This window comes from Spermophilus citellus (assembly GCF_964194105.1).
Source record: "Spermophilus citellus genome assembly, chromosome: 5".
Lineage (NCBI taxonomy): Eukaryota > Metazoa > Chordata > Mammalia > Rodentia > Sciuridae > Spermophilus > Spermophilus citellus.
In genome coordinates this window covers 55,890,992-55,918,047 of record NC_138186.1, presented here as the reverse complement: position 1 = coordinate 55,918,047, position 27,056 = coordinate 55,890,992, and the positions used below count along the sequence as shown (strand labels likewise).

The 27,056-nt window shown below is 48.4% G+C and overlaps 1 protein-coding gene across 3 annotated transcripts in view; it reads right to left on the bottom strand.

The window, feature by feature from the left end:
• Positions 1–27,056, bottom strand: part of DAAM2 (dishevelled associated activator of morphogenesis 2) — a 104,936-nt gene that overhangs the window by 26,394 nt on the left and 51,486 nt on the right. For all 3 annotated transcript variants that reach the window (XM_081295090.1, XM_081295092.1, XM_081295091.1), the window contains exons 2-9: positions 14,138–14,359; positions 9,476–9,565; positions 6,792–6,866; positions 6,263–6,357; positions 3,461–3,794; positions 2,404–2,514; positions 1,408–1,511; positions 352–418 (exon numbers count right to left, since the gene is read on the bottom strand). In XM_081295090.1, coding sequence (XP_081151216.1) covers positions 352–418; positions 1,408–1,511; positions 2,404–2,514; positions 3,461–3,794; positions 6,263–6,357; positions 6,792–6,866; positions 9,476–9,565; positions 14,138–14,305 — 1,044 coding nt within the window. In that variant the 5' untranslated portion in view covers positions 14,306–14,359. The remainder of the gene's footprint in view (positions 1–351; positions 419–1,407; positions 1,512–2,403; positions 2,515–3,460; positions 3,795–6,262; positions 6,358–6,791; positions 6,867–9,475; positions 9,566–14,137; positions 14,360–27,056) is intronic.

Genomic DNA, 27,056 nt, shown 5'->3' with positions numbered 1-27,056 from the left:
GGTTTGCTAAGCATGAGCTGGTTAGGGAATGGAGAGAGGTGATTCAGGAAACTTCCAGAAGGCAAGAAGAAAGTCAGCCCTAGAAAGATTTTGAGACTAACTGTATACAAGAACATGACAGTCTTTCTTTGTGGCATTTTGGTCTCCTTAGGAACAGATGTCCAGGTGTGGCCCATCAGGTAGGGCCACCAGAGCCAGCACACCACAAGAGTTCCAGAAATAGGACCCAGCCATGTGGCACCCCTAGGGACCCAAACAACACTGGACTCACCCCAACACAGGGCCCGGAGCAGTGGTTATGTGGTTGCCTGGGACCCCGCTGCAATCACCCCATCCCCACAGGCTCCTCACCATGTCGAACCTCCGGGCTAGCTCCAGGTCGTCCTCGTTCCGGACCATCTCAAAGAAGTCTAAATGCCTAGAGAGGATGGGGGAACAGAGGAGGTAGACATTACAGCTAGGACATCCGAGGTTGGGGATTATAGCCCCTTCATCCACCTCCTCCAACTGGCAAAATCTCAAAGTTTAACTCAGGTGAGGCTAAGGCAAAAGAGAGAAGCCACATGATAGAAGCTAATACCTGCCCTTTATAAGAGCCCATGACCTTCCTTCAGGGAGGTCATCCCAGGGTCCTATCTTCTAAGGTCAGCATTTCTCAATTTTGACATTAGTGACATTTTAGGCTCCATTACCCTTGGCTGTGGAAGTGTTGAGCATCTTAGTTGCTACCCACTAGATGCCCACACTACTCCTCCCCCAAGAGTGACAACCCAAAATGTCTCTAGGCAGGGCTGAGGGTCTCCTGGGGGATGCAGTCACCCTCAGTCAAGAACTGCTGCCCTCCATCTATCTTTCCCCGTGTCCTTCTATTGTCCCTAAGTCAGCCCTCAAGCTAATGTCTCCTTCATTTCCCACCCCATCAACACACGGGCTCGCTCCTCCCCAGACATCCTCTCCCCCTTGGGACCCAGTGCAATAATAGCCTGTGCTCATGGGACAGAACCAGAGGGGACTCACTGGTAACACAAGAATCCACCTATTCTCTTTGATCAGCAAAGGCTTTATCATATGCATCTTGGATGGGCTTTTCTTTTCTGAGCTGGAGTGTACTGCAGGGCATTTAGCGTTCTTGTCCCCAACCAACCAACTTGAAAACCAAAGAACAGTCCCACATATTTTCAAGTGTCCCCCAGGGGGCAGTGCTGACATGGTTGAGAACTACTGGGTTCACCTGCCTAGACACTAGGTGATGAGTCAAGGTCAGCACAGGGGACAGGCTAGGGCACACCTGCCCCATACACAGCTGGGTATGGCAGGGAAGAACAGCTTTCACAATGGTCCTGGCCATCTCCAACTGAGACACTGTCCCCACCCGTTTGCCGTGGGGCTGGGTGGCTGGGGCCTTACTTGTCCAGGATGGCGTTCTCGTGTTGCCGGAGCTTATCGATCACAGGCTGTATCCCCAGCATCAGGAACTCGTACCGTAGATGTAGACGGAACTCCAGATTATCCTGGGGGTCACCAAAGCAGCACTGAATTGAGCAGCTGGTCTCATGCCCAAGAGAATCCCCTGGGGACCCCTTGTCCACACCCCAGCCATCATCCCACCTCGCCTGCAGCAAACTCACTTGAGCTGTTTCAAGTCCCAGGGTTCTAAAGCAGGATGGAACAAGATAACCTTGACCTTGTTATTTTTCTAAAAAATGTATGCTGGCAGAGAAAAGCAAGACCAGCCAGCTCAGAAATCAATTCAGGGGCTGGGGTTGTGGCTCAGTGGTAGAGCACTCGCCTAGCACGGGCAAGGCCCTGGCTTTGATTCTCAGCACCACATAAAAATAAGTAAATACAAAATAAAGGTATTGTTTTCACAATCAAAGAACTAAAATGAAAAAGAATAAATATTTTTTAAAAAATAAAGAAATTCAGAAGCAGGTTTCTAGAAAGAAGGGTCAGAACTTGACACCTTCCCATAAACAATCCCCTACCACCTAAGCCATCACCAGCTAGCCCAGCTGGGAGTGTGTCCACGGCACCCATAATGCACATGCTACCTCTGCAGGAAACTCCCCAGGAGCCCTCCCAGGTTTAGATAAAGTCAAGAAAAGCCAGACAGTCCTCACGGCAGCTTTGAGGAGCCTCTGACAGTGAGTTTCGTGCAGTCCAGGTCTGCCATGGTGTTACCCTAGTGACGGTGAGGGTCATGACAAGCTATTCTTTCTTGGCCCCAAGTGAAGGAAACAATAGGTTCTAAAGATAATCGCAAGGTGATGTTGGCAGTAGCAGGCACATGGACCAGATGGCCCTCCTCTCAGATGGCGCTTCCTCAGGAAGATGACACTCACACACACTGTACCCCAGGGTCAGAAATTGGGAGCCAGCAAAGGCAAGGGCAAGGGGCCTCACCTCTCCGGCTCCAGCATTGAGGACAGCGTTGATGAAGGACATGATGGCTGTTTTCAGATTCACTTCATCCCGGTACCGGCCCAAACTTCGGTCTAGCTCATTCAGCAGAGTCTGGATGGGAAGGTAGGACAGGGCAGGAGCCGGGGTCAGGGTCCTACAAGAACAGTTTCCGCCCCTTTGCTCCTGATGTCCCTAGAGGTCTCCTCTGCTCTCTCTGACCAATCACATATCTCCAGCTTATCTGGGACCACCCCAGACCTCACCTCAGGTGGGAACTTCCAGTGCCTCTCCTTGCCTGTCTCTGTCCCACCTGCCTTCCTGCCCGCGAGACCCTCAGGCTCAGTTTTATTGCTGAGCAGGGCTGCAGAGCCAGATCCCAGCTGTAGCGTGTGTTGACTCCCTCCCCAGCTCCCGATGGCATGAATGCTACCTTCCATTCCTTTTACATCTTCCGTAAAGGGTTATGGGCTACTTTCTGCACAGAGCAGGTACTCAAAAATGTTTGCTGACAGAATAAACCAAGAGCCTATTCTGACACATAAGTCACAGAGTTTGAGGCCTGCTCTGTGCCAGGCACTGTGCTGAGATACTTTATACATTGTCCATTAATTTCTACTTTTCTGGGTAGGTCAGAGAGAAAAAAAAGAGAATGGCATGGCTCAGTGCTGTCCCAGTGTCCCCTCATTAGGCACTGGTCCAGGCTTTGAGCCTAGAATCTTGACCCCAGCAATTACACTACGTTCAGTTCTTGACTGAGACTCTACCATGAGCCAGGCACTAGGCGCAGGGATATAGAACCACAAAGATGAGGCCGACAAATATTCCAGCTGCCAGGAACTCACAGCCCTGTGGAGACCAGTCCATTTCCCCAGCTACACCCATCATGTCTTTGGAAGTAAGCCCTCTGGTTCCCAGTCCTCTTTTCCTTCCCCAAGCAGGCATGCCGCTCATGATGACTCCTTTTCCTCCAGTTTCCATTACTGTCCCTTGCCACCAGTATGTGTCACCTCTGCCCACCCTGTTGGCACCAACCACCACCTGTAGACACACTTCTCACCTGGAAGCGCGTCCTCTCTGCTGCATACACCTGATAGTGTAGCATGGCCTGCAGCACCTTCTTGTGGCCTCCAGGGACGAGGCACACAGCGCCCAGGATCTCCAGCACGGCCACCTTGGTCTTGCTGTTCTCTGTGCGCAGACTCTGGGCAATGGTGCTGATGGCCTCTGGCTGGGCCAGCACGTGAGCTCGCCCCTGGGAGTTGTTCATCAGTGCCTTGATGCAGCCGATGAGGGAGGTGTGGATGCGGCTCTCACAGGTGGTATGGTCCATACTCCGGAGGAAATTTAGCAGACAGGTCAAGCCCTCCAGCTCGATGAAGCGGGTCACAAACCTATCAGCCAGAGGCGTTAGCGAAAGAGGCATCCTGAAGGTCATTCTGTGTACATTTTGCAAATAGCCACCTCATGACCTGTGACCTGCCATGTACCACGTCCCGTCTACAGCAGTTGCTTGGTTCATTTATAAAGTTTACCCAAAGCACTGAAACCCTATCGTCCTCACAGAAAACTCATGTTTTATTGGCATTTTAAATAGTGTGCATTTGCATAGCATTGACTGTCAATTGCATAGTTTAAATGGGATGGAGGTGAAGGAATGATCACAATTATTATGGCCAGCAAACCTAAAGATCCATCTCTAATGAGAATGGGAATTAGAAGAACTTAATCAGAGAACAAGAAAGATTTTAATATAGAGGGGCCATCAGACTCACTGAGCTAAGGGACCAAGGCTGGAAAACTACATTTCAGGAGATCCTCAAGAAAATAGCAAAGTTATCATGAATGTTAGCGGAAAAACATTAAAATCTATTTAGTTCAGGGTTTCTTAACCTGTAGTTTGTGTTTCTGCAAAGAGTCTATAGATAGAATTCAGGGGTCCAAGCACTGGGAGGGGAAAAGACAATTACATTTTTATTTTTGAAAACCTCTAACTGAAATTAAGCATTTCCCTCAATGATGACTGCAGGCTATCAAAGAGAGTGCTATTAGCAGAATATGTGACTCTGTCACCCAAACAAATCACTGCTATTTTCATATCAAATTATAGTTTTTGCTGGGATCTCAAAATCATTTATACCCATCAGCATGTCAAGATTATGGTGGTTGTTATCAGATCTGGTGCCAGCTATTGCTGTGGGAAGAATAAAGAGGCACATTTATTGCTATCTCATGCATTTTTAATATTGGTAGCTATATTTTAATTGAATTTGTTTATTTTTTAACCCTACCTATTTATCTCTTTTATTATTTAAAAAACATCATTTCTGAGAAACACTCCATAGGTTTCATCTGGGTGCCAGATTCCAAGGCAACACACAAAAGAAGGTTTACAGTTCTTCATACAGTAGAATAATACCCCATGAACTGAGGAAATGGTTATAAATTGAGCTTAGGGAACACTGTCTATAATCAATAGATAAATATATTTATAGGTATTTTGTATTATACCTATGGTGCAAATATGCCTAGAATATGCTCTCGAATTAATAATAGATAATTTTTTCCTTTTTTCTAATAGATGCTCTTCTGTATGCTCAAAATTCCACAATGACTACGTGTAACTTTTGTAATCTAGATTAAGGAAATTAAAAATTAATTGAACTGGACGAACTTGGCCACTCCCCTCAACCTCTTTGTGAGCGCCTCATTCTTTCCTGCATGTCCTTCCCAGACTGACCCCCACCCTCGCAGAGGGACACAGGGATGTGGATGCTCCACCCTCCTGGAGGCTGTTTCCAGGTCCCAGGGCAGAGAGCTCAACCAGGACCAGGACAATGCATACATACCCCCGAGTGGACGGTTGCCATGTGTTAAATAACTAGCTCCTTGGGGAGAGAGAGAGAGAGAGAGCAGAAAAGACCTGATTGTTCTGTTTGCCCATTTCCATGACATAAACGCTCCTAGTGTAGCTGATTTCAAGCTATCCGTGGTAATGTCATTGAACATGGAGTTGGAAAGAGATGTCTCATTTAGGCCGTGTTTCCACCACACACACACAAAGGGCATAAATTCAAGAGTGTAAATTCAAAAATGAAGAGCATATGTAATAGCAAAGTGGAAAAAGAATTAGAGAGTGATGTGTTCCAAGTATTGGTTTTGATATAATTTAATTAATTGTAAGTTTATGTAATTAATAGGTTTAACAACAAGTGTGCACCATTGCTGAAGATTTAACAATCATCTCTCACCAGCTAGTTCCCGCACATGCCTGGATACATCCAGAGCCAAAGGCAAGGAACCCTTTACAGCTCATGCTCTTTTGGGGACCTATACACTGTGATCTGGGAGGGTAGGAGGAATCCTCTTACGGCACCAGAGACACCCATCTCCTTTCTCCAGCCCCATGACTTCTACTCAGAGATGGCCAAAGCTCATGCATTGCCTCTATATCCCCCAATCCTGGTTGAAGTCACTCTTAACCCAAACCCACTTTCTCCCTGACTGGGGCACTCACCCTGTCCCCTCATTCTTAGGAAGTCCTTCCTTACGTGCTTTGTCCATCTGGCCACCCTCCTGTTCTATTCTTCCTACATATACCAAGGGCCTGCCCTTGATCCCTCTTTAGAGAGCTCCTGAGGACCCGAGGCTTATCTGAACCTCTCCTGGGTTCTACTCCCCCTAACCTCACCCCAGCAGCTCACAGAGACCCAGCAGAGGGGAGACGGAGCTGGAAGTGAAAGGGTGAGGTCGAGTCTAGGAATGCCAGGTAGATCTGGCAGGGGCCAGCATAGGAGCAGAGCACATCAGGAGACCACCTGGGCATGGACGTGCCAGTGAGGAAGGAAAGAGGCCAAGTCACCTCATGGGCTGTGTCCGCAGCGCCGTCTTCAGGTCTTCCACGATCTGGTTCCTCATCTCTGTCTCCTCCTCATCAAACGCATACAGACTCTGCATCTGAGGAGCCAGCAGGTAAGAGGGGATAACTGGTCAACTGGTCACACTGGGCCACCTGTCCCCCAACCCAGGCTTGACTCAGGGGCACCCTCACCTCAGGAAGAATGAGGCCTCAGGGATTAGTTTACTAAGACAGAGGGTCTAAGGGGACCCAGGTTCTGGTCTAGGACTTCACTATCTTCTTCTGTGAAATAGGAAGAATTACTGGCCCAACCTATTTCCCAAGCCTGGGTGACATCCAGATGAGTTAATAAATGCTTAAATAGTTGGGGCACTCTGAAGTCGCACAGAGGAGGGGTGGATATATGATGAGTTCTCAGGAATAATGGAAAACTTCTACACCTCAGGGAGTAGGACACGGAGTAAACAGAAGGGCCTGACTCTCCCCTACTCTCCCCAGGTGGAGAGAGAGAAGGGGAGGAGCAGCCGCTCACCGCAGCCATGGAGTTGATGCGTTCGATGTAATAGTCGGGCCAGCTGGTTGCCAGTTTGTTGGGGTCCTCTTGCTCCTGGAACAAGAAGAAGGATGGTATGGATCAACTGGCAAGACCCATGGCCTGTGACCCTGAGTCTATTTGAAGTCAGCAGAGGGAATGTTCCCAGCCCTGCCCACAGTGGGTAACTAGAGCAAGATGCAAACCCTCCCCAGGCTCCTGTTTCTTCCTTGATAAAATCAGACAACAAACATTGAATCTCGTGACCTACCAATGACACGGGCAGAAACTATGCAGGCAGACACTTCCAATGGAGGGCATGTACTGTTTTTAAAACTCTTTTCTTCTGCTATAACTGTTCTACCTACACTTAATAAAATGTAATTTTATGACTGTTGAGTCTAATACAAATTTTTGCCTATATTTTGTACATCTTTCGTTTTTGGCTGACGTCATTCTTATATCATACAACACTACTGGTCTATGGCGGTTTGGAAATTTAGAAATTTGGTCTTTCAGTTTGGGAATAATGATATAAAGCATTTGGTGTAGTGCAAAACATACAGGAGGTACTCAATAAATAGCAACTACAAAAAAGAAAACAACTCCCAAGACCATGGGTTCTAGAAAGGCTTAGGAGCCCCTTCTCTGCCTGTGATTCATTCACTGTCAAACTTCCCAGAATGAAGTGGGTTGGCCAGCTGGGCAGCAGTGCAGAGGACCTTCGGGTGGCTCTCAACCCCTAAGAGAAAGGCTTAGCTCTTCCCCTTGCTTGAGATAGCATGGTGGAGTTCAAAAGTCATTAAGTTGAAAGAAATCCAGCCTTCTCCAGCCAAATGGATCTGCCTCTGGGCGTGACACACATCCTGTTCCTTTCTGTCCCTGTGCCGTGGTCACTTTGGATACTTTTCTCATCTGCTGTCAAGATTTGTAATCTCCTGCTTGCAAATCTACATAAAAACTCACCTCCCCCAGAACCTCCCTGACAAACCACCCTCCCTTCTGCCAGCTGCCAGCTGACCCTGGTCCCTCAGCTCTGCCTACTCAAGCAAATTTTAGACCAGTGCAAAACCTGCCCTGTTCTGGTCTTAGTGACCTCATAGGGCTTTATGTGTTAAAATCTTCATGAGTAAATACCAAATATTCCGTCTTCTACCTTGGGGAGGAATTGCACCAACAAAAACAATGGTATCAGCAAACATACAGTTTCTTGCATTTGCTGGCTTATTATTCTATCCATCCCATATGCATTTGATGAATACCTACTGAATGCCAGTCAATGGTGAGGCTGGAAGGTACTGAGTAAAAAGTCATCCTGCCTTTGCTATAACAGTCCAGTTCTGGAGAAAGAGTGGAACACGTTCTATAGAACTGTCCATAATGAACCTGGGGGCAGGCATCTAACAGAAGGCTGTGGGTGGGGGATGGTTAAGAGGACTGGGTAGAGTTATTGAAATCTTGAGGCTAAGACAGGTGGTGAGACAGAGAAACTGCCATGTGGGAAGACAGACAGGTGTCAGAGTAGATGAGGAAATCACACACAATTTGGTTTTCAAAGTACCGTGAGATGCCCTTATATTTTAACAAATCTTTTACTTGAGCTACACAAGAGATTATATTAAGGGAACTCAGAAGTAATCAATTTGGAAAGTGGAGACTCATGAAATATGATTAATTACTCCTAAAGTTTATTTTCTCCTCCTTCCTTTTCCTTTCTTCCAAGACTTGAGCTTTTTCAAGGCCTGCTTTTCTTACCTTAGTAGACACTGACCATTGTATTCTGCAGGTGTTTCATAAACATGTCGTGCAATATTAAACAAAGTCTTACAGTGTGTGCCTTGAGGCTCTTTTGTCCCCAGCAGTGGTCTGGCTGTGTGCTGTCACTGGTGGGTGACTGGGTGAGCCCATGGTCTCTCTAGGCCTCCTCTGCCTCCTATGTAATAAAGGACTTGAGAGGATTGTTTCTCAGGTTCCCTCCAGTTCTGAAAGGGTCTTTGATTCTATGACCTGCCATGATAAGGTCAGCCTGGCTCAGTATGGAGCCCTGGGATGGGACAAATATCCTGACCAGGAAGAGTAAACTAAGAGTTATGAATAGGCATGGGGAGTGGAAAGAGGGTCAGCTCAGACCCCACCTGGACCTGCCTGTGTTCTCCAGGGGATGGAGGAGTATCCAGATCCTCACCCCAAATACCCCTACTCCGAGGTTGGGAAAAGGAGCCAAAACTGCAGTCTGAAAAATGGAGGGAGGGGAGAAAAGTGAACCAAGAAAAGAAAAATAGAAAGGAGAAGAAACAGAAAAGCTAAAATAAAGGAGACAAGAGAGATTAGGAGAGGAGGAGATGAACCGAGGGGCTGCAGAGCCGGAGGAGAGAACGCTGGGAAGCAGAAAGAGGTGAAACCCAATGGAGCCTGGCACTGGCCTTTGTAGGGAGGGCAACAGGCAAGACACCCACAGCTTCTTTAAAGGAAAAAAGGAAGGACGACAGTGAGGAGACCAAGGACGGACATGTGACCCCAAGCCTTTTTTTTTTTTTTTTCTGTTTTTGCCTGTTGTTCCTCCCACACCTAGAAGGGCGCTAGCTCATAAGACTATCTGTTGAACAAATGTTTGACTAAGGCATCAAGAGTTGGCCCTGGCTGTGGCCCCGGGATGCGGCTGGAAGGGTGAGAAAGGGGGTCACCTTCTTCTTGCTGCAGTAGATCTGCCATTTCTTCTCAGGGGGGAGTGCAAACACAGCCTCCCGGTTTTTGTCTGTGAGATCCAATTCATCCTGCAAAGGCAATAAGAAAAATCATGTCTGAAACCCAGCGGTGGTGGAGAGTAGAATATTCAGCCCTACTGGAAATTAGACTGCCCCCAAACCTATGCCTTGGCCTACTATCTTTTTCCCAAAGAACACCAAAGATAAGATGGGGAATTTCTTCCCTATCCCTTGTTCCAACCCAGCCTGTACTTCTACTCAAACTCCCTTACTTCCTGTCCACCCCTGGCTTATCTGGACAAGTCCATTCTCCTCCTCCAGCTCACCCCATTTCCTGCTCTTCGCTGGCCCTACTTTGAAGCTCCCTAATCCTCTTGTCCAGGGTTTCGGGTCTTCCTGCTCAGAGACTTCCTATACTTTCCAACATCACAGGACAAGGCTGGACAAAGAGAGGGGCCGTTTACAGAGCAAGTCCTGCCTCTCTCTCAGATGCTTGCCCTGTTCTTCAAATCTACTGCCTTTTGAGTCTCTCCCCCAGAAAACCTCTGGCTTTCCCAACCTCCGTGTGGGTCCCAGCAGGGGCCCAGGAGAGCAGGTGAGGACAAGGGGCTGAGCAGAGGGCAAGCTACATCAAGGGCAGCCTTGATCCCCCTCCCCTGGAGGGAGTGCCTGCTAGAAGCAGCCTCTCCACCACAGGGCTGCCCGTGCACAAGGCTGGGGCCTCCTCCAGGTGGACCCACCATTTCTGGAAAGTAGAACTGGAAGCTTCTGCAGTTGTCACATTTGGGGGTTACTCTGTAGTAGTTTGGGTGAGTTTAAAGATTTGCTATGGTGGGTGGTCCCTACAAAAGCTCTTTTTGAAGTTTCTTTTCCTATAATTCATCAGCAACCCCAGGGCTCATCAAAGATAACAGTTAACAGGCTACTGGGAACATGGTGTGCTATTCAATTAAATTGTGCACATTTTAAAAATCAAAAACAAAACTCACAAGAAGACAACAAAGCATAATACTACTAAATACACTTGATATTTTCAAATGCAACAGTGAAAGCAAAACCAAGTTAGTTTAAGGGTCTTAAATCTCAACATCTACAACCGTTTCTGGATACTTCCATTCAAGGGAAAACAATTAAGACTTTCCTTCTTCTAGCCCAGAACTATCAATAGGAATATAATATGGGCAATACAGATTTTAAACATGTTCTAGCCACATTAAAAATTTAAGACAAAATAAGTGAAGTTAACTCAAATACATTTTTGAGCCAATACACCTAAAACATGACTGTTTCAACAGGTATTTGATGTAAAAATTTATCAGTAAAATATTTTATATTCCTTTTCTCAAATTAAGTGTTAAAAATCCAGTATGGATTTTCCTTGATAGTTCATGCTGTTCAGACCAGTCAGTGGCTGCATGTGGCCTGTGGCTGTCATTTGGATGGTGCGTGCGTACAATGAGAATGTGAAATAACGCCCATCAGTTCACCTGCTTTGGGAACTAACAACTTTTGCAGATTTAGTGTCAAACAAAGGTTGACACCTAGAAGGGTTCTCTCCATATCCCAGAAATGTCCTTGGTCAAAGGGAGGAGGCAGGGGATTAGCAAGGATGGTGGAATGTGATGGACATCATTATCCAAAGTACATGTATGAAGACAAGAATTGGGTGTCAACCTACTTTATATACAGAGATATGAAAAATTGTGGTATATATGTGTAATAAGAATTGTAATGCAAAAAAAGTACATGTATAAAGACACGAATTGGTGTGAACATACTTTATATACAAAGATATGAAAAACTGTGCTCTATATGTGTAATAAGAATTGTAATGTATTCCGCTGTCGTGTATTTAAAAAAATAAAATCAATAAAAGAAAAAAATCATCAGAACCCTGTTTGAGGTTTTCTTTCCACGGTCAGGATCAGAAACCAAAGAAAAATGACACTTGCATGTACCTAACCTGACATTTTCCAGCACAAACTCAGCCCTTCTTCAAATCTGTTCCTCTTCTTAGACAGTCCTTCCTCTTCTTACCAACCATGCTAAGGACCATGTTATGACTCCCACGGCTCAACACCGGCTTCCTCTAGCGAGCCTTCTCTGATCTTCCCCGGTAGGAGCCATTGCTCCCTTCCTGGATTACGTCTGGTCTTGCATTCTGGGTATTCATGCACTTGCCAGCAGTCTCCATTTCTCCATCAATGGGCATCTCTTGGCCTTTCTGCTCAGCCCAGGAAGCATGGGACTTTGCTGACGTCTCCCTCCTTATGGAACCTGTTCTGTGGTCCCTTCAGCAGTCACACTCTCAGGCAGTCCCATGCACTTCATTTTATGTTTCTACTCAGGCTCCCTTGATGATGTCTCTTCTATCTTCAAAAGCTTGAGACATGGTACAGTGTCCTTCTCTGTTCTCCCTCCGTCCTTCACATTCATTCCCAAGGACTTGGTTATTAGGCCAACACCTCATAGACCTATTCCTCCAGCCCACCAGATCCTGAGACCCAGCTGACTCCAGTACTTTTCCCCTTTGGTGCTCTTCAGGTTTCTCGTACACATAAGTCACATTACCATGTGCCAGGCACTGTTGAAAGTGCTATTATTCATTTATTTGAATCATGCAACAACCCATTTTACAGATGAGGAAACTGAAGCATAGAGAGAAAAGCAAACTGAATTCGTCATCTCAGCCCCCTAAGCTTGAGCCTTCTCCTGTATATCTATCCTGTGCAGGGACCCAGCACCCACCCAGCTCCTCATCTCAGCAGCTTGGGTGTCCATGATTCCTGCCTTTCACCCTTCCTTCTAAATCCCTCCTAAATCTGCCATTCTCCTTCCTCATGACACTTTGGTCCAAACCACCACTGCCTCTAGCCTGGTGGCCTACAACAGCCCCCTAATGATCAGCACAAGCCCCTTCTTCAACAGATACCCTGAATGGTCTTTTAAGAAAGCAGATGGGATCACCTCAACACCTCTGGTGGATTTCCACTGGGGCTCAACCTGGTGGATTTCCTAGGATTCCCTAGAATTCAGCCCCAAATTCTTAGTTGTTCTGACTTTTGCTGTGCCTCCCAAAAGGACCTAGCTCTATTTTAACCTGAAACTCTCACTTAGGCTGTTTCTTCTTCAAAGGAGCCTCTATTCTACCTCCCCATCCACTTATCTAACCCCACTCGGCTTTGGGGTCTCAATGGAAATGTTGCTGCTTCACGGAGGCCATCGTGACCTCCCTGTCTAGACTAAAGCTCCCACGCCCCCCCGAGGGCTCCCTGTCCTGGCTTACCACTCTGTCACTGCTTTCCAGACCAGTGTTCCCAGGATGACTTCCCCTTCTGGATGCAGGGCCCTGTCTGTCAGACCATCTCTAAATACCTGGGACCCTGCAGGGCCCAGAGCATGGCAGTCTCTCTAAGAAAAGGTTTTTCATTTGTTTTGATGGATACCTGACACCCATCCCCTTGCAGGCAAGCCTTGTCCAAGTCATCCTTGCTTTTGCTAAAGTACCTTGTGAGGATCCTGCCCACCCAAGATGCTCAGTAAATACTTGTTGGACAAAAAGGGTCAAAAGGGGAACAATTATTGTCACATCCTTTCCAAACTTACATTAGGAAAACATCCCTAATATCAGTCAGACTCCAAACACTACTTACACTAGCAAATGATTGTTCCCCGATCCTATTCTGGAGAAAGGAATAAATCTGGAAACAGTGAGTTTTCCTGAGGTGAGAAGGAGGCTGGACACCTTTTTCAGATAACCCAGAGGGTCTCATGTGTGGGACTGGATTGCCTCCACCAGCCTTATCTCGTAGCAAAAGCATGTATAAGTCACATTCCAAACCACCTGTACCATTTTTCTATGTCTTGACTATTGGCCAGCCATGAGCATAAGGAACCAAGAGCTAGTGGCAGAGCAACTGGGCTTCAGGCCCTGAGTCAGGATTCAGGCCCAGGCCTCCCTGGTGTGCAGGCTTTGGTTCATCATGGAACCTTCCATACTCTTCCATCTCTGTGTGGTCATCCTCACAATGTCAGGCTGAGCCTCTGGTCTGGATGGGCACTGCCAGGGGTCAGGAAGGTCTGGTGCCAATGTGAATGAAAGACACCTGTGGTTAACCCAACTAGACATAGGGCTTAGTCATCCCAGACCTGAATCAGATCCTGGGTGTGATATAGACTCCTCTACCTCCATATTTTTGCCACTCACAGCCTGTTCCAAGGTGCCCAGTTTTGCCTAAAGAATCCTACTCTGTCCTTTCTCCTCTCCTGAGGTCAAGAGGCCCAGAGGAAACTCCAGAAAGCAGAAGAGAGAAAGGTATTGAGGATTCTGATGTTCTCTGACACTCTTCACTGCCTAATTTCACAAAAATTTGGATCTGCTCCATTCTATGACAGCCCAACTGCTACCATGTGACTGAGAATTCCCAGGGAATAGGAGGTGGGTCTCTTCTTCTGGGGACCATTGCATGATGCCCACCCCAGTGAGAGACTTTTTCCGCATTGCTGAAATGTTATGGGGTACTGCCTCAGTCCCAAGAGAACCCTTGAGAGGTGGAGACCCGGCTCGTGGACTCTCACTCTGTTCCATTCTGCTTGTCCATCTGCCCCCTCCCCACTGTCAACTGCCCCTCACCCACTCACCACCAGCTCTGCGAAGCACACATTAAGCTCTTCCGGGTTGGGGATGGGGCTGCTGAACTCCATGTACTGCAGAGGGTGGTTGTCCCGGAGGTTGATCTCAGGGAGGTCACTGCCCCCAAAGCAGCACAGGAAGCCCAGGCCATGGCGGCTCCTCTTGCGGGGGGCCATGGTCACTTTAGGCCGGGGTTGTCAGCAGGCAGATGCTCAGGTCCTCATTACGATCTAGGAAGCAAGACAGACAGCACCAGCAATCAGGCATGTTGGTCAGGCAGGTGGGGGCAGAGGTCACTCTGCCTTCAGAATCCTTGTCCCTCAGGCTGCCAGGTGCTCACAGCCAATAGCCAAGGCTGCCTCCCTTCCCCCCCTGCCTCTGTTTCTTCCAGCCCCTTCCACCTGGAGGCATTTATATGTCCTTCCTACCGTGCCCAAGTGTTTTCTGCCACAGACACTTTCACATCCCTCTCTTTGCCCCTAGAGGAGGGAATGTGACTTCGAGGTGCTCAGAGCTAGCACTCAGCTACCCTCTCCATGACTGTGCAGACAGGACCTGATTCCCCTCCTTCTGCAAGATCAGTTTCCAAGAGGGTTCACTCACTTGACTCGCTGCAGGATCTGGGGGTGACTGATTTAAAAGCACCATCCAATAGGGAGGGAAGGGTGGAGGTGGGCTGGCAGGGAAAGTCCCAAGGTGACTCTGTGGCACAGCTCCTAGTGCAGGGGCCTCCCACGGACCGAGGATTGGAGGTTCTGACATGTGCTCAGTTTTCTGCCCAGCCTGTTGTACTTGGATAAATGTGAAATAGCAGCAAGGTCCAGCTAGATTCTCCCCATCCCATACTTATAGATCTGAAGTTTTGCAACATAAATATAAGATTATTTCTCTCTGTTGGATGGTATTCATTTCGGGGCGGGGTATCATTTCTTCTTAGCTGTTTCTCCTTGATTCAGATCACTGACTGATTAGAAGGTCTATGGCCATCATCCACATCGTCACTGAACATGTCAACAATGAAAAAGACATTCAGCCCCATAACACAACCACCTCATCTCAGAATACCAGGGTACTAGTCATTGATACTCTCACGGTTCACTGCTCCAACCAGCTTGAAAGCCACATGACTATGATTTTATCCAGCCCTCTTTTCTATGATGACAAAATGAAAAATTTTTCCTAAAACCCTGTGGAACTCAAGGTATGCTAAATCTAGGGCATTCCTCTGCACCAAGCTCTAGAACCTTATCAAAGAAAAAAACAATAAGATACATGTGGCATAACTTGTTCCTAGTGAACTCAAGATAACTTCTAGAGAACATTGCTTTATTTCTGAACTCTTATCCATGTAATAATTTAATGTAACATCTGGCTTTTCATATAAATCATGATCTATTTTAATTGTCATTCTAGAACTTTTTATTGGCTCTGTTTTTATGTTTTGTTTTGTTTTGTTTTGTTTTTACAAAATTTGTGACATGTCTTTTAACGGACCCAGGCAACCCTCAAAAAACACATTGTCTAAGGATGTCTTTTAATTATCATATTGATATTGCCCATCATGAATACAGCAAAGGCCCCTGGAGGGCAGGGGTCCTGTCTCCTGCTTTTTGACACCCACCCCCACTTCTATAGCTAATAAAGTACTTGTGCTTAGTTTGTGCTGAGTACATGTCTCTTGGTCAGTTGGGAAATGACCTATGCTCATGGAAAAAGGGGAAAGATGGGTCCTTAATATTCAGTTAGGTGATACTGATTGAAATCTGTCACCAGGTGACAAGCCATCAGGAACTTTTGTAGGGAATGAGAATCAGTCCCAGGGTCTGAAGGTGGGGAGGCAGACGGCAGGTGGACACAGCGATCCTGGCACATGGACCCAAGGCCTGGGACAGGCTGGCAGCCGAGGAAAATGTAGAGGAAGGGAGACGTCCACAGGACTTGGTAGCCAGGGCCAAGAGTGTGTGAGACAAAGCCCTGATGGCCGACGGTCAGGCTCCATGTCCTCAGGCAGACAGGAACAGGCTCCAGGGAGGTACCCTGCCTGTTATGGAGCAGGGGATGACCATGCAGAATCCAGACCAGCTCTCCTTTGTCTCCTAAGGCTCTGCAGTGCATCTGCAGCTGGTCAGCTGGACTGCATCATGTAGGGCGTGAGGGTGTGGTGAGGCTGGGTGGCAGCATGACAGGGCTCTAGGGGGACAGGCTGATGTCTGGGAGGATAGTAGTCCCCTCTTCCTGCCTCACCCACTCAACTTGCCCCACCCAACTCTTGGCTCTTTAGCACCTAAGCCAGGTTTTTCTGGAAGAATCATGCGCTGGGGCTGGGCTGACCAAACGTTGGACACCCTGGTCCAACCTTATACCTCCTGTTCACAGCCTGACTGCTCTGATTGGTTCACGTCCAGGCCACACCTGTTATTGAATAGTTCCAACATCTCCCTAAGCACAGGGAGTGGAGGGGAAAGGTAGACACGGCCCCCCCTGAGAGAAGTTCCATCCCCCAAGGGCAGGGCCTGTCCCACTCTGGGCACACACATATTTGCCCTTTTAAGGGGCTGCCTGATTGAGGCTCCCAGGTCTGTTTACTTTCCAAAAGACAACTCCTCTCCCAGAGACGCCCTCTTAAGTCTTTTCCCGCCTCCCCTTCTGGAGGCCCCATCTGAACATCCAAGGCCGAAACCACAGGCTGTCAGCAGGAAGGAGCCTCAGAAAACACGGAGCTTCAGGGCACAGCTCGGAGAAACGAAGATCAAAGAGGAAACGTCCTATCTAGGGTCACACAGCTAGAGATAGAGCTGGGATGAAAACCGAGGACACTCCAACGGCCAGCTGTGTCCAGTCACTGTCCCACCAGAGCTTGTCTTCATCTGTCAATGGACCTTTTTTCTCATCTTGCCCATAGGCCCCCAATAACCTTCCTCTGCTAAAGAAGCCAGTCTCTGTAGCTTAGTTTAGAAATACCTCTAGTTTCAGCTGGGTATGGTGGCAAGAGCCTGTAGTTCCAGATACGAGGGAGGCTGAGGCAGGAGGATCACAAGTTCAAAACCAGCCTCAACAACAAAGGGAGACCCTGCCTTTAAACAAAATGTAAAAAAAGGGCTGGGGATATAGCTCAATGGTAGACTGCCCCTGGTTCAATCAGTGGAAGGAAGGAAGGAAGGCCTGCCTCTGGTCTCAAGACCCCTCTAGAGGCGCAGAGACTAAGGGAGATCCCAAAGGCCACCAGTCTCTCCTCCATCTGTAGGAACCAGTTTTATCTTCCAAAGTCTGACTTCTCACCTGCCCTGCTCTAACCCTCCTTCACTCCAGCTTCCTGGTTGCAGAGGTAGGCACAGAGGCAGGCACAGTCAGACAGACGGGGCTGGGACTCCTGGCCTCACCTTTCTGCCTGGTGACCTTGATCATGACTCTTAGCTTCTGAGGGCCTCGGGTTGCTCCTCTGTGATACCAAAATAATCACAGCAACTTCCTCCTTGGGTTTTGGTGAGGAGTCTATGAAGCAATGGAAGTAAAACGCCTGGAAAACCTGGCCACTCACCAGATAAAGATCAGACTGCTGCTGGGGCTTTGCTGCCAGTGTCACCAGCAAGGCAAGGCTGCCCTGCCCAAGCTGCAGCTCTTCCTTCTCCAGGCCGAGGTACCCGGGCCTGGCCTTGTAGGAATTGGCCCAGCCAGATTTAAGAAGTCACCCAGCTATGCCTTCCGTAAATGGGAAATCTAGGCCAGAGTGGGGCTCCTCGTGGGGCTCTGAGTTCTCTCTTATTAGAAACGTATGCACAGCAATGACAAATGTTGGAGGTGATAGATAGGCCTATTGCCCTGATTTGATCATTGCATCAGGCATACAGGCATCAAAACATCGTACTGGACCCCCCAAAAAATGTACAATTAGGGGCTGGGGCTGGGGCTCAGCGGTAGAGCATTTGCCTGGCACGCGTGAGGCACTGGGTTCAATCCTCAGCACCACGTGAAAATAAATAAAATAAAATATTGTGTCCAGCTACAATAAAAAATACATATTTTAAAAATGTACATTTATTATGTATCCATTAAAAATAAAATTTTAAAAAGCAAGAAAAGAAGGAAAGGGAGGAGGGAGAAAAAAAAATCCTGGTCCTGACCCTGGAGGGAGTAGGAAAGGCCAGGTGGCCAAACAGTTTTGTCTCTGCAAAAAGCCCTCTGGGAACAGGTACAATGGCAGTTTCCACCTCAGAGTAGAATTGAGAAGCAACAGAAGAAAACAGAAGGAAACTCGGGGAACTGGAACTCAGGCAGGGGGTGGGTTGGGGGGATTTAACCCACCTCCACTCGTCACCCCTTTTCTCTCTGTGAAAAATTCCTGGCGCTGACAGCTCCCTGCCCTCCACATCCTGCCTCCTTGCTCCCTCCCTTCTTCCTGTGGGGACAAGGTCTTCTCAGGACTGTCAGCCCCCTAAACCACCAGTCATCTGTCCAGCGCCTCCTGTGAGGTCTGTGAGCTCCCTTGAAGGGTCTCCTCCACTCCTGTGACCCCTGTCACAGCCCTCTCCCACACTGTGCAGAAATGAATTGCCTTACCTCAGAGACAAGGACTGGTCCCATCTGTCATTAGCAGTCATGAGTCAGGGGAATATGGTGTTCTCTTTGGGACTCAGTTTCCTCTCTGCACAATGCTGGCTTTTGGTAAAGTCATTCAAGGATCCTAGAAGCCTTGGCCCTTCCCACTGTCCCATTCCCAATGGACTCTCCTCAAACTGAACTGAGCACTGCCCCACACTCCACTCCAAGACAGGAAGGACTCCTAACTTGATCTCATTCTTCCTACTTGGCCTGCAAAGATGAAAAGCCTGATCCTTACCCCAAGCCACCCCACATACCAGTTTTTACATTTGGGATTTACCATATCATTAATGCTTATTCTTCGGAAAGTGCTGATTAATGCTAATACTTCAGACTTTGTTATGTGCCAGACACTGGGCTGTACCTACATTTTAGCCCACAAGTGTCTGAGATAGGTGGTTTCATTTAAAGAAGTAATTAACAGAAAAAGAACAACAAAATCTCTGGTTCAGAGAGGTTAAATAACTTGCATGGCCACACTGATAGCTAATGACATAGTTAGGATTCAAACCCAGGACTGTACAACTGTAGATTGGTAAACTATTAAACAGTAGGACAAGGAAACATGTCCAATACCCCAGGCTGAGATCTACTCAGAGTTTTCCCAAGTATTCCGCAGATTCTGATTCACTAACTCAGATTCTGTATTTCCTGGGAGCTGGGCCAGTTGTTTTGTGGCTCTGCTATCTCACCGCAGCTTCACAGTGGCCTTGGGAGGTGGTTATGATTACAATCCCCCGCTCACAGTTGATTTGGTGTTGGGTCTTTAGGAGCTGTGACAGTTTGGTCAACAACACCCAGCTGCTCAGAGACAGAGCTAAGACTCCAAGTCCAGTGCTCCTGTCGCAACCAACGCTAACTCATAAGCCCCTTTGTTAGTCAGCTTATTGCTGTGACCAAAAAATACCTGATAACAAACTTAGAGGAGGAAAGATTTACTCTGGCTCACAATTCTAGAGGTCTCAGTCCATGGTCAGCCGACTCATTGCCCTGGGCCTGAGGTGAGGCAGAACATCATGGTGGCAGGGTGTGGCAGAGGAAAGCTGCTCAGCTGCTGGTGGCCAGGAAGCAGAGAGGGCAGGGGGTGGAGAGTCCAGGGACTAGATAAACCCCTCCAAGGCCCGCCCCAGTGACCTACTACCTCCCACTAGATCCCACCTTCCAGTTGTTCATCCAGCTGTCAGTGGTTCCATCTGCTGATGAGGTCACAGCCGTCATGATCCACTCTTGCCTCAACGCCCCACCTCCGAGCCCTGCTGCACTGGGGACCATGCTTTCAACACACGAGTTTTTGGGGGACAATCCAGATCCAGACCCTAACGACTCCTTTAGTTCTTTTGGTTGATGTTGTGGCTTTGGGGCATTCAAAGTGCCTTCTCTTGTCCCCTCCCGCCTTCCTCACTTGAGGATAACAGGGCAAGGACACGCTCCTGACTCTCTCTGCTTGGCCTCCTCCACAGTGCCTCCTAGAGGCCAGGCACGGTAACGACCACTGCCTGCATTACCTCCTTAATCCCCCCAACTCTTCACCAACATCACTGACCACCATCGTCAATATTAAAAATTAAAAAAAAAAAAAAAGACTCCCAAAGGCCAGGCGACTTGCCCAAGGACCAAGCCCTGTAAGTGGGGAGGCTGGGTTTCAGGCAGTAGTGTCCCCTTCACACACACCTGCTTTCAACCAGCCTCTACCCCAAGTGCTAGATACCGACCTCGGTGATGAGGATACGGGGCAAACAGGCCCTCCCTCAAGGAGGTACCCTCCTAGTGGGAGAGTCAGGGACACGAAGACAGTGACAGGACGGAAGGTAGAGAAAGGAGTTGGGGTGGCACTGTGCGGGGGGACCTTGCTCAGCCTGGGGGTGGTGAGGGGGAAGTCAGAGCAGGCTCCCAGGAGGTGACATTGGGCCAATCTTAAAAGAGATGAAAGAATTGAGGAGGGGTGCAAGGGATGGCACAGGTGTCCCAGAGAGGGGAACAGCACCGGGTAAGGATGGAGGGAAGACCAGCATGGCACTGAGTGGGCCAGAGTCCTGGGTGGTGGCTGTGTCCCTTTGTAGCTCAGTCAACAGGCAAAGGGAACTGGGGGGCAACACCCTGGTTTGCGGCCACAGCTGAAGGCATCCAGGGAGCCTGCTTCTCTGCCTTCCTCTCTCCACCAGGTCCCCTGAGGCTGGGCCCAGAGCCTCCCTGAGCCCTTGCGAGAAGCAGAAGGAATGAAAACCATTTCCTGTTCCTCAGGCAGAGATGCTTCCTGTCATTGGCCCTTGTGTGCCCTGGGGAGTCACCTAAGAAGTGGCCCAGGCCCAGGTTACCCTGTGTCTGGCTCCCCACAACAGGGAAGTGGCTTTTCCATCCCAGGCGACATGTTAGGCCCTCCTCCATCTACACCACACCTGCTCCCACCCCAAGCATCTGAAGACCATCCCCCTGTGCTCTGTGAGCAACAAATTGGCCTGGGTCCCTCATAACCTCCTTAAACCCACTTCCATCCTGAAATCACTTGCCATGAGCTTAAACTATGTGATTTCAGACAAGTTACTTAGCCTCTCTGAGCCTCAGTTTCCTCATCTGTAAAATGGAGGAAATAATAAGAGTACATACTGCACTGGGTTGCCGTGAGGACTGAAATTGGTTAACATTTATAAACCACCTAGAATAATTGCCTCGTAGAAGTTGATGTTGTTAAAAGCCACATAGAAACTGCAAAGATGCCTGAGTGTTGACTTATATGTTTCAAAAAGTTTATATATGAATGAGTTTTATATAACATTACAAGGGTTGGCCTAGACTACCGGAGCCAAAGCCAGACCGCAGACCGTCTTTGTAAATACGGCTTTAGTGGCGCACAGCCATGCCCGTTGGTGTAAGTATTGACTGAGGCTATTTTCAAGCAACAGAGACCACATGGCTCACAAAGCCAAATATACTTACTACCTGGCCTGTCGCAGAAACACGCTGCCAGTCACTGTGCTATTAGGTTGATTCCTGTGTAATTGACAATATCTAATTATCTTTAATCTACATCAACATCCATTTGGTTTGACTTAATATGTCACACTGGCCTGTCCCTTGTCCTTGACTGACCCACTGAACTGGGAAAGCTGTGCTCGAGCCTAGGGATTCAGATCACAGTAAAGTTACAATTGCTGGTTCACCACCCAGGATGTGTTCATCTGGGAATCTGGCCTCCTCTTTCTATGGTTGAGGGAATCCGAGGATCAGAGAGATGTTAAGAGGGAGCCCAGGACTCAACCCAGGCCTCAGACCTCAGCTGTGTCTGGTTCAGGGAGCCCAGTCCCATGACATATCTGCAAGGCAGCCCTCGGAGGCCTCAGGGAGGCTCAGAGTCATTGGACCTGCAGGCTGAGCCTCGGGCAGGGCTGGGGAGGGGGTGGGGACACTTCAGAAAATAAGCAAGCTCTCTTTGCAGGACTGGGGGAGCTATTTTTAGCAGTCACCTAAATGATAGTTTGCCCCCGGGCTCTGGGAAAGGCAAAGAAAGCAACAGTAAATGTTCTTGGCCTAAAAGTCCCCTCTGTGTTGGCCAAGGGTTGGGAGGCAGAGAGACTGAGGAGAACAGGGATCCTGCCGGGAAAGGCACAGCCGGAAGTCCCTCCCAGTGACTTGTCCTGACTTGGGGTGAGGGAGGAGTTGTGGGTTTTCCCATCAGTTTTCTCATTTTGAGAAACTATAAAGAGAACGTAGGATCTGCTGTCTCCCAAGGCCAGAAACAGGAGATGGTGACTCTCTAAGGTCATGGTCAAGCTTTCATTCATTCAATCGGCCACCCACCGGCCCACCATGTACAAACACCTGTTTTCTGGGTGTTTTAGATGAAGCAAACATCAAACGTGACCATCCTATAGTCTTGTCATCTACCCCTATAGTCTTGTTAGGGAGGCGTGTCTGCAAACAACCAGGACATGAGGGAGGAGGGGAGGTGCCACGCCAGCCCTGGGACTGCAGGGAGGGACATGACTTCAGGCTGGGGTGATGTGGAGTACTCACCAGATGAGGTAGCACTGAAGCTGGGCCACGGAGGAGAAGGTTGGAACACAGCAATGGGGGTCCAAGAGGGTATTCTCAACAAAGGCTGTGCCAGAACAAGGACCTGGCACCAACCATGTCCCCAGGTGAGCAAGGGCTAAGGGAAGTCACTCTTTCTAGGCTGCAATAGGATTCAAAGAAATGCATTTGGGATCAAGACGAGGGGCAGATGAAGGAAAGCCTTGAGTGCTGGGCCTTCAATGGTCAGTGTCTGTCGTGTGTCTGAATAGCTCATTGACTTTTAGAAGAAAGAATCTGTGGGGTCTGATCGGAGCTGATATTGGCCAGACATTCCTGGTGGCAGCACATGGGGTGGATTAGAGGCAGGAGAAGCAGACAAGTGAGAGAGTCAGTGGCCACTCTGTCCATTGGAATGAAAGTTAATGAGATCCTGAAAGGCCCCCAATAGAGAGGAAGGAATGGTGTTGGAGGTGTCCTGGAGGAGGGTAAGGAGGGAGACGCTGGCATGGGTGCAAGATAAGGGGACCTTGGCAAGACATGTACTGGGCACGTAAAACAAGGAGTTGGCTGAAGAGTGATGGGTGTGGGGAGCTCTGTGGGTGACAGCTGTGATCTGAGAGAAGAAGGAGTTTCGACACCCAAGATCTGCTGCCCACTCGAGCTGGCCAAAGAGAAACCAGCCTCCATCGTGCAACCCTCTGCCTCCAGGAAGCCAACCGCTCCTCCAGTTCCCACACAGGGGACTGTCAGAAGTGAAGTGGTGCAGAGGAAATGGCACCCAGCTTCCTCCGTTACTCTCTACCTTGGTCTCCTACTTGACAGCCCCACTGTGCTGAGAGCCCAGCACCACCCCACAGCCTGGCCATGAGAAACCTCACTGGCCCCTCCTTCTGGTACTCTTCCTCTGCGGTCCTAGGACAAGAGGCAGTCTGTCACTCATGAGGGAGGGACCCCTCAGATCCTGATGGGAAGCCTGTCCTGGGACCCAGTTGGGCCTGTGCACAAGGGCCCTGGGCTGTCACCTCCAGCTCATGCTGTACTCTTACACTCCAGCTCGCTCGCTCCTCTCAGCATCCTGCATTCACACCAGAAAAGACTGTGCCTGTGCCCTGGGGCTGGCTAGACCGAAATCCTGGACCATAGGTACATCCACCTGCTTAGGGGTGCAGTTGGGAGGGGAGGGGGGCATGTAAGCTAAGCTGTCTCCTAGAAGACAAATGTGGTTGCACATGTAGCTCCAAGGTGACCCCTCCCCTCCCCACTCTCCTTGTTCACACAATTCCATTTGTTCATTCATTCATTCTAACAAATAGTTGCTGAACACCTAAATGCATTGCTAAGAACTAGAAAAATACATGGTAAATAAGAGTTCAGTTTGTGGGGAAGGGAAATAATGAGACAAATAAACTGTGGATAAGTTATGATAAGCCAAGGACCAACGTTTGAGTCAAGGAATGTTTGCAGAACGACATCCCAAAGATGTATGAATCACTATGTTCCTAGGGAAAAAAAAAAAACAGGTTATTGCTAAAAGAGACCTAGAATAGGGTCCAGCTTTGGTCTAAGAGCCTATCTGAATGACCTTGGACAAGAGAACATAGTATCTTTGGAACTCATCTGCAAATGAATAGGTCAAACCACATAGTCTCAGAAGTTCCTTCTACCCCTGACACTCAGATCTGTGCCATAAAATCCACACGGTGTTGACAGATGCTGATTGAGGTGAATCATATCCCATGAGCTCCCATGAGCTCATAATTTGCGCACTTGGTCATCATCCATTCAACCACTGATTTCCCAGCCTGTGCCTGGCTCTTGGTACGAGGCTGTAAAGGTAGATCCATCAGACACAGCTCCTGCCCTCACAGAGCTTTAGTCTCCCAAGGTCACAGTCCCCTCTGACTGCTCATTGATCCTCATGCCTCTTCTTGTTAACAACTCTTGCCACCTTTTCCCAAAATGCCTAAAATAAGCCAAGCATGGTGGCACATGCCTGTATTCCCCTGACTCCAGAGATTGAGCTCAGAGGATCACAAGTTTAAGTCCCGCCTGGGAACCTTAGCAAGACTCTGACTCAAATTTAAAAATAAAAAGAGCTGGGGATGTAGCTCGGTTTTGTTTCATTCTCAAACATTGACAGGCCTGGTCCAGACCATGTGATCTCATGCTGAGGCTAGTGCCAACTTCTCATTCCCCGACCTTTGCCAGCCATCCTGCAAACAGCAATTTGAAGAATGCTTCTAGAAAACCCCTGATTCTGCCGTCCTTGCTTTGGGATCCTTCCAAGGTTTCCCAGTCCAACCTGAAAGCCACCTGCTTCAACTGTTAGGCTTGGCCATTTGGGGCTCACAAGTTCCATACCCACCAAGCCTGGAAATCAGATCTACAGCCAAGTGCTGGATGTAGGACATGTAAGACAGGGAGCTCGCCCACACTGCTGCTGGCGGGAATGTGAAATGGTATGGCTGCTGCAGTAAACAGTTTGGCAGTATCTTAAAAAGTCAAACACACATTCACATATGACCCTGCCCTTCCACTCCCAGGTATTTCCCCAAGAGAAATGAAAGCATATGTCCAAAGACTTGCTCATGAATGCTCACAGCAGTTTTATGTGCCATAGCTCCAAACCAGAAGCAACCTGAATGCCCATCACCAGGTAAATCAGTAAACTGGGCAGTAGATCCTTATGGCAGACCACAACTCAACAAGGAGAAGGAATGACTATTGCTCTCTACTGTCTGGGGATGAATCTCAGGATAATTATGCTATGTAAAAAAAGCCAGAGGACAAGACAGTATATACTGTGTGATTCTATTTACCTAAAATCCTAGAAAATGCAACCAATCTATAGTAACTAAAAGTAATCAGCAATTGCCTGTGGAAAGGTAGCGGGGGGAGGGGGGGTGGTTTATAAGAGGGAACTCCTGCAGATGATAGACACGCATTATGTTGATTGTGGTAATGGTTTCAAGGGTCTATACAAATGTCAAAACTTATTATATATTTACTCATATGTTGCATACCAATTACACCTTAATAAAATTGTATAAAGCAAACAAAACAGTTCTACTCATAGCCTTACTATATTAAAACCACCAAGGACAGAGATCACTGATGCTGGTTAACCTGCAGAAAACTATTAATATAATAAGCCACTTATAGATCTTGGGAAAGACTCCATAGACTGGGGATTGGGGATTGGAGAGCAAGGACTCCCCACCAGAGCCTGAGGCTCAGTGGGTCTCCTGTTCCATGAGGCAGGCGGTACACTGGTACTCTGTATAGTACACACTTTCATACTTTAAGTTACTTACTTCCCATGGGCACATGGGATGACAAAGCCCACCTCCCAGGGCTTCTGTGAGCCCCAAATGAAGAGCAGGTATCAAAGGGCCTGCCATGGCAGGGCCTCACACTGAGCCCTCTTCCCCTTTCCTGGCCCCTGGCTCCTCATAGAGGTAGCTAAGGTCAAGGGAGGGACCCTCATGGAGAGAACTGAGTGCTCACAACTGGATAAGCAGTAGGGAGAAGCCCAGCAGAGCACCCACAGGCACGGCCTGGCTCCACCCAAATGTCTCCAGATGTAGGACAGAAGTGACGCAGCTGGGACTCTGGTAGAGCAGGAACAGGGCCTGGGAAGCTTGAGTTACAGTCCAGGAATCCGTGAGAGGCAATGGGTTGGCTAAGGGGATGAAGAATGGAAGCCATGACCTGGAGTCTTCAGGACAAGGCACTGGGAGTGGGGTGCACGGGGTGAGACTGAGACGGGGAGACACCTAATCCTCACGCACTGGATAAGCAAGTAGAGGAGATGCTCAGGCAAGATTGCAGAGGGAGGGAAGGAGACGCAGAGGAGAGACTAACGCAAGCTAGCACGTGGGCTCAGAGGTGGGGTGTTTATGTGGGTTGGCGTGTGTGCATCACATGTATTTTGTGCATGTCTGTTTATGTGTGTATGTGTAGGTGGTGTGTGCAGGCAGTGCTTGCATATATGTAGTGTGGGTGTATGTGTAAGTGGTATGTGTGGGGTGCATATGTAGGTGATACATGTGCATGTGGGGTGGTGTATGAGCCCATGTACTGTGTGTTTTCATGTGTTTATCTCCAAGAAGCAAATACACACAATTGCACTTTCAATCCTAAGCAGAAAGACAACCTTCCAGCTCCCCAAAATATAGGACCAGAGGAAACAACAAGACCACTGAAAAGCAGCCCCCATGCCAATTTCTAACAAACCCACTCTTAGTTGATAAAAGAGTTGCCCACGCATAATATTTAGGAAATGTTTCTAATGTCTTTTCTTCAGTTTTCCACAAA